A 12,672-nucleotide genomic window follows, 5' to 3' on the forward strand; every position below is an offset into this window, starting at 1 on the left:
GGTGGAGGACCTCTCGCCCTACTGCCCCACCATCATCGCCACCCAGGCGCCCCTGCTGGGCACCGCCGCTGACTTCTGGCTGATGATCTACGAGCAGAAGGTCTCTGTCATCGTCATGCTGGTGTCGGAGCAGGAGCTGGACAAGGTAGACCCTTCCCTGGTGGAGCTGGGTGGGGTGGGACTCGCCGTGGCCACCAGGGATGGGACAGTGGCATCCCTCGGCCTCACCTCGTGTGCTGGTGTCACCGTGTGCCATCTCTGGGGTCCTGGGAGAGGTGGTGGAGCTGGGTGGGGTTTGGTGTGGCCACCAGGGATGGGATGGTGGCATCCCTCGGCTTCTCCTCGTGTGCTGCTGACACCAGGTGGTATCTCCAGCCCCTGATGGGGACCAGGGAGGGACAGGAGCATCCCAGGGAGAGGTGGTGGAGCTGGGTGGGACTCGCTGTGGCCAGCAGGGATGAGATGGTGGCAGTAGCCTCTCTTCATGTGCTGGTGTCACCGTGTGGCATCTCCAGGGTCCCAGGGGGAGGTGGTGGCCCTGGGTGGGGTGTCCCAGCTCCTGACGGCGTGTCCCCCTTCCTTCCCCGCAGCAGAAGGTGCTGCGGTACTTCCCCCCGGAGCGGGGCCAGCCCATGGTGCAGGGACCCATCACCCTGGTCCTCACCAGCCTGAAGGTGACCCCCACCCACGTGGAGAGGATGATCACGCTGCAGTACCGCGACCAGAGCCTCAAGCGCACCGTCGTCCACCTCCAGTTCACCTCCTGGCCCGAGCTGTAGGACACTGGGGAACTGGGAGGCTACTGGGTGTGGGGGGAGTTGGCGGGGGGGGGTCCAGCTGGCATCCCATGGGACTGTTCCTCCTCTGTTGGGCGGGGGGAACCTCAGCCTTGGCATGGGGAGGGTCTCATCCCTCCTGGGAGGGTGGTGAGACCAGGACCTCTGCCCCCAACAAGTGTCCCCCTCCCCAAATGAGTGTCCCCCTCCCCAAATGAGTGTCCCCCCTCCCCTAAAATGAGTGTCTCCCCCCCTAAAATGTGTGTGTGTGTGCCCCCCCCCCGCAGGGGCCTGCCCGACAGCAAGGGGAGCCTCCTGCGCTTCATCCAGGAGGTTCACGGCCACTACCTGCACCAGCGCCCGCTCCACACCCCCGTGGTGGTGCACTGCAGGTGAGCAGGGCTTGGGGAGGGGTCCCCTGGGGGTGGGGGGGGAGGTGGGTGGTTGGGGGCTATGGGGTACCCCCCCCCGCCCCGGCCTCTCACTGTGTTGTTTTTTTTTTTGGGGGGGGTGTGGGGGGGTTGATCTCTCCGCAGCTCCGGGGTGGGCCGCACCGGGGCCTTCTGCCTGCTCTACGCGGCCATGCAGGAGGTGGAGGCCGGTAACGGGATCCCCGACCCGGCCCCGCTGGTGAAGCGGATGCGGCAGCAGCGCAAGCACATGCTGCAGGAGAAGGTAGTTGGTGGTGGTGGGATGACACCTGGGGAGGGAACTGGAGTTCCCCCCCCCTCCTGGGGCTTTTGGGGGTGGCCACGGCCTATCGGGGGGCTCACCCTGCCCTCCTCTTTCTCCTCCCTGCAGCTCCACCTCAAGTTCTGCTACGAGGCCGTCCTGCTGCACGCCGAGCAGGTCCTGCACCGCCACGGCGTGGGTGCCCCCGCTGTCCCCAAGGCCACCAACAGTGCCTCCCCCAAGGTGGGTAAGGTCTTAGGGGAGAGGGAGGGGGCCATAGGGGGTGTGCACCACCCATGGGGCTCACGATGTGGGGGGGCGGGGTGTCTCTCTCCCACAGCTCTACTTCCACCAGGACCCCCAGGATCTGGTCCTGGGTGGGGACATGCCCATCAGCTCCATCCAGGCCACCATCGCCAAGCTGAGCATCAAACCGGTGGGGGTCAGCGGGGAGCCCGATCCTGTCCCCCCGCCCGATGTCACCGAGGCGGAGGCGCTGCCCGATGGCGTGACGGATGGCGTGGGTCCCCCCGAGCCCTCCCCGCCGGGGCCGCCCCTCCCCGAGCCCCCCGTGCCCCCCGCCGAGCCTGAGAGCAGCAACCACCTGTCGGAGAGCCCCGAGCCCCCTGGGGGGCAGCCGGCGGCCCCCCCCGCCACCACCGCCCCCTCCTCTTCCTCGCTGGAGCTCCTGGCCTCCCTGACACCCGAGGCCTTCACCCTGGACGCCTCCCTCAAGGGCAAGCAGCGGATGAACAAGCAGAACTTCCTGCAGCCGCAGACGGGCGAGGGGCTGCGGGGGCCCCGGCCCAGCGACGACCCCCTCAGCATGCTCGACCCCCTCTGGACACTCAACAAGGCGTGAGGTTGGGGGGGGTGGTGGGGATCCCCCCCCCCCTTCCCTGTGCCCCCACCAGACCCAGCACTACAGCCCGAATCCCCCCCCCCCGCAGGTGCTGCTCTCCCCGGGTACCCCCTGTTTGGGAGGGGAGCACCCCCCACCTCCCCAGCCAGAGGTGGTTGGGGGATCCCAAGGGGGTAGGGGGCATTGTGGGGGGAGTGGGGGGGGGGGGTTCTTGCGTGTCCCCCCCCCGCTTTGTACAGGTGTAACGTTGGCGGTCGCCACGTTCTTTGACTCCAGTTAGAACTGATTTTTTTTTTCAGCTCTTTGCTACTAAAATAAAGAGAGTTTGATCTGCAGCTGGCGTGGGGGGGGGTGTCTCAGGCCCTGGGGGGGGGGGGCTGTGAAGGTGGGCTGGGGGGGGGGGGGGCGGAGGCGGGGGGGCAGCGGCGCAGCCAGGCTCGGGTTAGTTCCGTTTAATGGCGGTGTCCTCGTACACGTTATAAAACACGATCCGGTACAAAAAGCATCCCCTGTACAGTACAAAGCGTACAGCTGGGCTAAGGCCACCCGGGGCGGAGGGGGGGGGGACGATGACACTGGGGGGGGGGGGCGGGGGAGGGCTTCCCTGTGCCTCCCCAGGGAGTACCCCGGCCTCGAGTCCCTTGGGGGGGGGACGGACACACATCTCCCCACCTGCCCCTACAATCACCAGGGTTCAATTAACAGACGTCATCGGCGTTTCCTTGAGGGAAGGGAGCGCTGGAGGAAGGGGTCGGCCCTGGGGGGAGACACCCCCAGCCCTCCCCTCCCCCCCCCCTTGCCCCAAAGGGACCTTCTCCCCTTTTCCCGCAGGGAGGATGGGGGCAAGGGCTGCCCACCCCCTCCCAACCTGAGAAAAGCCTCCTCTGGCCCCTCAGCGGGAAGAGGAAGAGGAGGATGAGGAGGAGGAAGGTGCTATTGCTGCAAAGGGAGCAGAGGAGGAGGAAGCTGGGGCGGGGGGGGGGGCGGGTCGGCCATGGTGGGTTGGTGGAGCCCCCGCGCTCTCCTGCCAGAATAAATAAATATATACAGCATATAAATAAATAGGGCAGGGACCGCCACGGCACGGAGCCCCCCCCCCGGGCTGGGGCCCTGCCCGCGCTCTAAGGCACGCGGAGGCTGAAGCCCAGTGCCCCCTTGGGGGGGGCTCAGCCCCGTCCCTCCCCGGGGACTCCGGCCTCCCCGAGGGCTGGTGACCCCCCGGCTGCTCCGGGGCTCGCTGCCGCGCTGGTCTCGGTGCCCCCAGGCGCGCGCAAGGCACCGACTCTCCTCCAGTGGCTGCTGCCATCGCTCTGTCACCCCAGGAAGCCACCGCCACCACGCGTTGTCCCCACCGCCTGCCCCATCCCCAGCAGGGTGCCAGAGTCCCGTCCCCACAGCCCCCGGGGGGACCATCCGGGGAGCCCCAGATGCTGAAAACGGGGGCGAAGAGGAAGGCTCGGGCCCCGCAGAGCATTGGGTGACAGAGTCCAGTTTAGGAGGAGGGGAGGTGACACAGGCAACGGAGCTGGTGTCCCCATCTCTTCACCCACCCCCTCGTCACGGGGAAGGGGTCCGGGGTGCCCCATTCCCACCTTCTTTGCTCAGCCCCTGGCTCCTCCTCCTCCTCCTCCTCAGTCCAACTTCTCCAGCACTGAGGGCACGTAGACCAGGCTGAGCTCGCTGCCGAAGTTGCAGACGATGGCGGCGTTCTCCAGCACCAGGATCTGCCGGGCGGGCTGCGACTCGTTGCTCTTCCCCAGGTAGACGGTCTGGAGGAGGTCGCCGTAGCCGATGTCCCAGAAGGAGACGCAGCCCTGGCCCCCCGTCACCAGCAGGTTGTCGGAGATGACGCCCAGGCTGGCGCCGCAGCCCATCTCCTGCACCCAACGACAAGGCCGTTATTCAAAATACAGCCTTGAGATGTTATTAGTAATTAAGTGCTGAAAGGCCTTAACGTGCATTCTCACGAATAACGAGGAGTCTCTCCTCCAGTTTATCAAGCCTGAGCTAATGAAAAGAACTCCTAATCGAGGGAGGCAGGTTTCGTACCCTTCTCGAGGAGGCACACTGAGGGTAAGGACCTCGAGGATGGTAAAATCTACACGTTCGGAGAAGTTTACGCCAACTCGGCAGGAAAGTGAAAATTCTGAGTGTCCTGAGCTGAATTACCTTCATTCTAACACTAAAAATCACGCCCATGGGTCAAGAAGACCCTTGTCCAGGTGAAGACCCTTCCCTTGAGCGTGTCATCCCTTGATGGTGTCATCGTATGTAAATTACTGACCAATCCCATACAGGCAGGAGGTACCGATATTATAATAATGATGTCAAATGTGTATAAAAATCACACAGAGAGCTCTGGTGGAAAGAGAAATCCCCCCACGCACCCGGCGCTGTGAATGAACCGACGTCGGCTTCCGAAACTACAAACCCAGTTTGGAGAGCGATAGTTTTGGGATGGATTTTGGGAAGAAGCCCGTGGCAGGAGGCTGTGGTGGGCAAGTGGCCACTTGGCTGCAGCCCCTCTGCCAGCCCAGCCCCAGACAGGCTGGAACGGGGCCACAGAGCCCCGCAGCGGGACGATGCCATCTGGCCAAGCAACAGATTTGGTATTTTTCTGAGCTTTTGCACAAAAAGGGAAGTTTTCCAAAGCGTGTGGAGTTTCAGCAGGGCTCCCTTCAGAATTACAAGCCCAGCAGAGGTGGCTACGGGCTTTGGAGGGGTCCACAGAAGCACCCGTAACCCTTCCCTGGCTACCAACCTGCTGGATAGAATAGAGCTTGATCCCGGAGCTGCGGTCCCAGATGCTGATGATGTCATCCAAGCCGCTGCTGATGACGCAGGAGGTGGTGCAGGTGAGGGAAGTGACGTCCCCTCGGTGGGCGTACATGTGGCTGACCTTGCTCCCCGTCAGCACGTCCCAAAGGCAGATGGCACCGTCCTGGCCGCCGCTGGCCAACACCATGGTCTGCAAGGACACGGGCAAAGCCACATCAGGAACCTCAGCGGTGTCTTTTCCATCCCACCCCGGGGCTCCGCGGTGCCATGGACACAAGGAGCCCCTCAAGACACAGGCCAGTTCCCTAAGGAAGCACGTCCCGTGCTCCGGGGACGCTCCCAGGCTGCAGGAGGTCACAGGAACAAGGGTCGGGAAAGCTCAGCTGGAGTTTAGTGGCTCAGCAGCCAGATATAGGGACACTTTCTGAGGCGCAGACCCAGCTGCGCCCTACCTGGTCGATGTACACAGCGGTGATGGCTCCCGAGTGACCCTGCAGCGTGAACAAACAGCACGAGTCCTCCAGCCGAAACACCTGCGGGGCAGGAGGAACAGATGTGAGGGTCCGTGGGGGCGGCCGCGCTGCAGGACGACACCCCCTGAGCCTTATCTAACGAAGCAGGAGACGTCACTTCATCTTCCTCACCACCATCCCCCCCTCTCAGGGCAGAGTCAGAGCCGATTCAGGACAGTGAGGGCACGCTGCTGCCAAGGGCAGGAGAGGAGGGTGATGGCTGCCGGGCAGTGACAGGGCAGGGAAAGGACGGGGAGAAGATGGGGGACACCCCAGCACCCAGACCCTGCCATTGATGAAGTCTCCCAGCCCTAAGGTGAGAGGATCTCGTGCTCTGCTTAAAGACAGCTCACACGGGGCTCTGTCCTTCTGGCTCCACCAAAGGGCCACATCCAGGCAGATGAACAACACGGGGACCTCCAGGAACCACCAACCACCCCACCCCAGACACACACCTACCTCTGTGCACGTAGACACCTCCGCTTTGCCCCCCACCCAGGCAGGAGACAAGCTCACAGGGTCTCACAAGGTCCCACAAAGAGGGAGAAGCACCACCACACCCCGGGAGGAAGGTGAGGGAGCCTTACTCTGAGCGTGTGGTCCTGGCTGCCGGTGACCAGCCGTCCTGCTGCAGCCTTCAGCGCCGTGATGGGCTTCTGGTGGGCGCAGGACACGGTGTGGGTGAGCTGACACGTGACGATGTCACTGCTGCTGAACACGGGCGAGGAGGGGATGCTGCTCCTGCTCGGGGCTCCTGTGGGCGAGACATGCAGGGTAAAGGCCTCGCTGCAGCGGAAACGGTGTGGCATCGGGGATGTCTGGATGCTGAACTTCAAGGAATCTGGACCTGGTCCTCCAAAGAGGACAGCTTGCGGATCCCAGGGCATCCCTCCAGGAATGCAACCATTCTCCTGGAGTAAGGCCAGAGCTTCTCTCCCCTCCAGACCACTCTAGAACTAAAGGGACCACCGCACGGCAGACCAGTTACCACCACGGACCAGTTTGTGTGTGTTGTGGTTGTGTTGAAGCCTCAGGCTACACTGTTGGTTGACAGCCAACTGAATATGAGCCAGCAGTGTGCCCAGTGGCCAAGAAGGCCACCAACACCCTGGACTGTATCAGGAACAGTGTGGCCAGCAGGACAGGGGCAGTGATGGTCCCACTGTACTGGGCACTGGTGAGGCCCCACCTCAAGGACTGCGTCCAGTTTTGGGCCCCTCAAGACAGGAAAGAACATTGAGGGGCTGGAGCGTGTCCAGAGAAGGGCAATGGAGCTGGTGAAGGGTCTGGAGACCAAGGAGAAGGGTCTGGAGAACTTGTGAGGAGCGGCTGAGGGAGCTGGGGGTGTCCAGCCTGGAGAAAAGGAGGCTGAGGGGAGACCTTCTCGCTCTCTACAACTCTCTGAAAGGAGGGGATAGCCAGGGGGGGTCGGTCTCTTCTCCCAAGGAACAGGTGATGGGACAAGAGGAAACAGCCTCAAGTTGCACCAGGGGAGGTTTAGGATGGATATGGGGAAAAAATGTCTTCCTGGAAAGGGTTGTGCAGCATTGGAAGAGGCTGCCCAGGGCAGTGGTGGAGTCACCATCCCTGGAGGTATCTAAAAGCCGGGCAGACGTGGTGCTGAGGGACATGGGTCACTGGTGGGTTTTGTCAGTGTTGCGTTGATGGTTGGACTCGATCTGAAAGGCCCCTTCCAATCTGGACAATTTTATGATTCTGTGGTTGTGTGGGGCTATGTGGTGTGCAAACAAGTGAGAACAGACCCTGCTGAAGGAAAAAATATGTGAGAAGCGGGAGAGGAAAGAGGTACAGGGCAGAGCTGACCCTGAACACATCCCTCAGCCTCCGGACCTGGAGAAAACACTGGAGAAAGCCAGCGGGGCAGAGCTCACAGGACGCTCGGGCAATCGCTTACCTCGGAACTGCAGGTGGTTCAAGGATGTGTGTGTCTCCAGCGAAAAGAAATCTAAGGAGCCGTTCAGCCGGGCAGCCACGATCCTGAGGGGGAAACGCAGGCACGTGAGGAGAGGCCCTTCCTTGCTCTCGTGGGGTGAGGAGTCCCGAGACCAGACCCCAAGCAGGGCCAGGGTCCTTGTCTACACGACATGTTCTCCTCCCCCTGCGGGACACCACCGAGCACAAACCCAATTACCTGTTGTTGAGGAAGACGAGGGCGGTGATGCCAGATTGACTTTCATCGTTACTGCAACGGAGGGTCCCCTCAATAGCATCCCAGACCTGGAAGGAGAAGGGGTTAATGTCGTGATCCTGCCCAAAGAGCCCTGTACATCGAGGAGTTGTTGATCCACGTCCCAGCAAACCTGTGCTGTGCCACAACCCGCCCCCCCAGCACCACTGATGACACCACCCGTGTGTCCTTAGTCTATCTTAAAGCAAAGCAGCGAGCTCTCAGGTGAACACCCTTTTGTTCCACAGCAGAAACAATGAATAGAATTATTTTCTTCAAAGAAAATCTTCATCAATGACATAGACACGGGATTGAGTGCGCTCTCTGCAAGTTCGCAGATGACACCCAGCTGAGTGGTGCGGTGACACCACGGGGAGGGACTCTTGATGAGGGAGGGGAGCCCTAGGACGAGGGGGAAGGGTTTGACACTGAAAGAGGGGAGATTGAGCTGAGATCTGGGGAAGAACTTCTTTGCTGTGAGGGTGGTGAGAGCCTGGCCCAGGTTGCCCAGAGAAGCTGTGGCTGCCCCATCCCTGGAGGGGTTCAAGGCCAGGTTGGAGGGGGCTTGGAGCAACCTGCTCTGGTGGGAGGTGTCCCTGCCCAGGGCAGGGGGTGGCACTGGCTGGTCTTCAAGGTTCCTTCCAACCCAAAACATGATTCTATGACACACCCGAGGGACAGGATGCCATCCAGAGGGACCTAGACAGGCTGGAAAAGTGGGTCCATGTGAATCTCGTGAGGTTCCACCAGGCCAAGTGCAGAGTCCTGCCCCTGGGTGGGGGCAACCCCCCATCTCAGCTCAGGCTGGGGTTGGAGGGATGGAGAACAGCCCTGAGGAGATGGGCTTGAGGAAAGAATTACAGGACAGTGGCTATTATGACCTAAAATCAGTTTTTAAACTATTCGAAACAGCTTCTCGTTTGATCAGTACTTTGCTTATCATCTTTCCTGGTTCCTGAGTGTTGAAATATTTCATTTTAAAGGAGGTTCTTGGTGTAAGGAAAAAAATTCTTCAGTTAGTTCGCAATAATAACAGCTCTTTAAGACTGAAGAAGCTTAAAGATCACCCTGTCATAACGTAATGTTCCTGGTCCATCATGAAATGAAGTACAATGAATAGGAATTCTCTGGGAACGATACAGGGTTTGAAGCAAAAAGCTGAGCCCCAGAGCTGGGGGCAGCACCGCAGGGGTGTCTCCCCAGAGTGGAGCAGAGGGGCAGAACCAAGCTGAAACACTGAGATTTTCAGTGCAGAAGAGGAATTTCTGCCCTGAGACACCAGCTCTGCACAGAAGCCATCGCAGTGCCGGCAGCTGGCCCCAGTGCCTTGTTCCTCACCTCCAGCTTCCCGTTACTCCGACCAGCCACAATCAGGTTCCCTTGGAGGTCCAGGCTCCAGACAGAACTCTCCAAGTCTCCTCCCCAGGAAGGAAGCGGCGATGATTTGTCAAATCCCATAAAAGACTCATCCCCCAGGCTCCTCCTGCGGCCGCCGCAGCCTCCTTCCTCGCTCCCGCAGCCCAGGGAGCGGGGACTGCCGCCCCCCACGCAGAATCCAGCCTGTCCGTGCGGGGCTGAGAGCCCAGTGAAGTTCACACAGTTGGAAGAGCTGTGCTCTTCGTACACTTTCCCGACCAGGCTGCTGAAGTCGTAGCCGCTCTCCTTCTGGCGATTGCCCACAGAGCGGAGCCGCGTCTCCGACTCAGCCACCTTCACCTGCTCGGAGAAGTTCGTGTCGATGAGAGAGGTGAGGTCGGGCTGGTCGCAGAAAAGCGGAGGTTGGGGAGGGCCGAGCATCCTCTTGAGCTGGTGACTGTTCTCAAAGGAGTCATCCAGACCATTTTTGCCATCCGGACTGTGATCCCAGCTCTCCTGGTAATCAAAAATGCCGCTGCTGTCTCTTCGCAACCTGAAAGGCAGAAAGAAAAGGAGGTCAGTCCTCCCACTTCTACCGTCGGAGGTTCTGATTTCTCACCGAGGGGTTTGCACCAGTTGAACGACGTGGTAGAGAACCCAGTTACCTGGGTTTGGGAATAACGGTGAGGCAGTCGCCGGTCTGAGCGTCCCACACCCGGATCTGGCCCACCAGGCAGCAGCTGACAAGCAGCATCCCATCACTAGCCAGGCATTCGATGTCCTGGGAAGGAAGAAGAAGCACAGCTGAGCACGTAGCACCACCGAGGCCTCTGCACTCTGACAATCACCTTGTGTGTGCCTGAGGAACTATATAGATGATAAATTTTATGTCAAAACTACGTAGCTGGCTTAGCAACCTATGGATACTCTGAGAACATGGGTCCATCTCTGCCCAGAGTCCTAGATGAGCACTAGATGCTGCAAATCAAACAGACTCCATCTGTCTTCCCTTTTTCTGACAAAGTATCGCTCAAAGAGACGTAGGATCAGGCAGAGAGGTGCAGCTTCTCTGGGAGACACGGCACAGCACTGCAAACTCCACCTGACTGGATGCCCGAGTGCTTTGTGTCATCTCAGAATGGGAAGAAACATCTTTTCCCTCAAGAAAAACAAGCGAACTGAGCAGCAGCACAATTCCATGCAAGGCCATGAGCACTGGAAACAACATTTAACAGCTCAAACCTACACAGTAACTTTTGGGAAGCAGGGAAAAAAAGGATCCTGTAGGCATTAAATATCAGGAATCTAGAGCAAAGAAGGCTGGATCAGCCCAGTCAATAAAAGCCAACAGTTGGCTACAGTGAGAAGGTAAAAACAGCGATTGCAAAAAGCTCAGAGCAAGTCCCAGGGAGAAATGGAAAAGTCCTGCAGGAAACTTTATGCTACAATATCCTTATATATATGTATATGTATATATATAAGATTCTCCCCAGCCGTTAGCCTCCATGGCTGCATTACACTAAGGCTGCAGACCTGATCTGTCCTTTGTGAGGCCTGTTATTTAAATAAAATAAAGAAAATGAGAGATGTGTCAGTAGAATATTGTTCTTTTAAGGACTGCTCCCCTCCAACCTACCATGAGGTGACCCCTGAGAACCAAGGGGACGATCTCGGTCTCAGGAGGGGAGTAGCCGTAATCGTCACAGGGCAGGTCCCCCCTCTTCCTCCTGCTGTGCGAGAGCCCGTTCTGCCCGTAGTTTTTGGGGCAGAACACCCTGTAGAGGCAGAAGAGCAGCAGGACCAGGATAATGCCCGAGGCCAGACCCAGAGCTGCCACCCTGGTGGGAGACACAAACGGATACAAAGACAAAAAGAAGGTGAGATAAAAAATCCAATTACTAGTCCACAAACAGACTTGAAAAATACTGGGAAAGTTTTGCATGTTTTGCTGGTCTAAATTTTTCAGCTGAGCAAAATTACTAACTAACGAACTCTAGTGATTTCTGGAAAATGAAAGACTTTTTAATGGGAAATATAAATTTCAAAAGATTTTCAGACTTCTCAATAAGAAAAGTACATAGTAATTAAGACAGCAAGAAAAAGGTGGGGATTGGGATACTATAAAGTGCATTGGACGCAGCCAAAGGAGAACGGCAGGTTCAGAGGGCAAGCTGGGAGCTTGGTAGGAAAAGAAGGTTCCTGCTTGCCTGAGAGTTTGATCTAATGCCCAATAAAGCATTACTGAATCGCCACGTTTATTCCCAAAAATGAACTCCTGTCCCTGTTACCCAGCGATAAACCCCATAATGCACCACGTGTGCTGCGAGGAGTAACAGTTCAGGTTGGTTTTTTTTTCCCTTTTTTTTCCCCTCCAGAAGAACCAAAGAGCATCCCGAGTCTCCGAGGGAGTTAAGGCACGGTCAGAAGGTTGTATATCAAGGACTCTTTTACTTGTAAAGGGTGACGTCCTGGTGTCCCTGCAGCTTGGATGAGGCTTGGTCAGGCTGAGCTCCAGCATCCAGCTTCCCACCGGTGGAAGATAAGAAGGGGTGGTAGCGGTTGGCCTCCTGGGGATGCCGCACTTCTAAGGCCTCTTGTGGGTTCAGGTAGAGCGTGACAGGGATTGCTGGAAGGATGCTTATGTATCTGAAGGATTGGAAAGGCGAGAACAGCTTAGGAACAAACAAACACAAAGACAGAAAAGCTTTAATGCGTTACCCAGCCCATCTTCTCACTACCAGCCAAGGTAGGTCTCAGGATGTACTTCCAGGTATTCTAAACTAAAGACCTCCTTTGAAATATTTTACCCTGAAGATATTTCCCAGGTCTTAACCTTTAACTCTGTGGAAGAGGTTAGGAGCCAACAGTGGAATGAACTACCAATGAGATCAAATGGATCACGCAGATTTAAGTAAGGATACAATGATCTGGTCCAGTTCCCTGTGCACCACAGGCCAGAAGATCTCAACAAGAAGTTTCTTCAATTCAGCTGTCTCTATTCCTCACATGTACCATTCCCATGATCATATATTGCTTTACAAAATTCTAAACATCACCTCCAGGGTGAAGAAAGACAAAAAGCAAGTAATACACCCGAGGGCACAGGAAAGAAACACAACCCTTATTCTCAGACAAACAGTCCTGGAGAATTTGTCTCCTCCCGAAGACACATTTGGAGTAAGCAACATGGAACACAAAATATCTAACTGAGAAGGATGAGGGACACAAGAAAGAAAAACACTTGGAATCAATTCCATAGGGAATTCAAAGCGCCTGTGGCACTCGACACCAGCCCACTTGCCTTTTGGCCAGAGTGATATTGTAGTAGCTGAAGAGGGAGGGCCAGTGTCTGAAGGAAAGCTTCCTCCAAATTTCCTCATCCTCCGCTCCCCAGGTAACCTCTGCTTCCGTCCCAAGCTCCGTCTGTCCATTCCCTTTGCCCTCTGGTCCCTGGGCCCAAGTGTGCTGGTTTGTCTCCAGCCCCGACTTCTGCTCACGCTGCTGCGTCTGGTTTTCCGACAGCTGTAT

General features: G+C 57.8%; 2 protein-coding genes across 2 annotated transcripts; one reads left to right on the forward strand and one right to left on the reverse strand.

The window, feature by feature from the left end:
• Nucleotides 1-4: 4 nt before the first annotated feature.
• On the forward strand, nucleotides 5-2,310 carry LOC141478789 (tyrosine-protein phosphatase non-receptor type 23-like; the record flags this gene model as incomplete). The annotated part of the gene is made up of 7 exons (XM_074167766.1): nucleotides 5-145; nucleotides 591-775; nucleotides 1,064-1,168; nucleotides 1,313-1,451; nucleotides 1,578-1,691; nucleotides 1,789-1,890; nucleotides 1,942-2,310. Coding segments are annotated over 7 exons (1,155 nt in total), but the record flags the coding sequence as incomplete, so codon positions are not given.
• Nucleotides 2,311-3,941: 1,631 nt separating this feature from the next.
• On the reverse strand, nucleotides 3,942-12,669 carry LOC141478790 (sterol regulatory element-binding protein cleavage-activating protein-like; the record flags this gene model as incomplete). Its single annotated transcript, XM_074167768.1, has 11 exons — nucleotides 3,942-4,187; nucleotides 5,072-5,278; nucleotides 5,541-5,621; nucleotides 6,188-6,354; nucleotides 7,516-7,598; nucleotides 7,753-7,838; nucleotides 9,127-9,697; nucleotides 9,810-9,925; nucleotides 10,781-10,982; nucleotides 11,596-11,790; nucleotides 12,446-12,669. Coding segments are annotated over 11 exons (2,178 nt in total), but the record flags the coding sequence as incomplete, so codon positions are not given.
• Between the last annotated feature and the right edge of the window lie 3 nt (nucleotides 12,670-12,672).

The sequence above is a fragment of the Numenius arquata genome, unplaced genomic scaffold (assembly GCF_964106895.1).
Source record: "Numenius arquata unplaced genomic scaffold, bNumArq3.hap1.1 HAP1_SCAFFOLD_1678, whole genome shotgun sequence".
NCBI lineage: Eukaryota > Metazoa > Chordata > Aves > Charadriiformes > Scolopacidae > Numenius > Numenius arquata.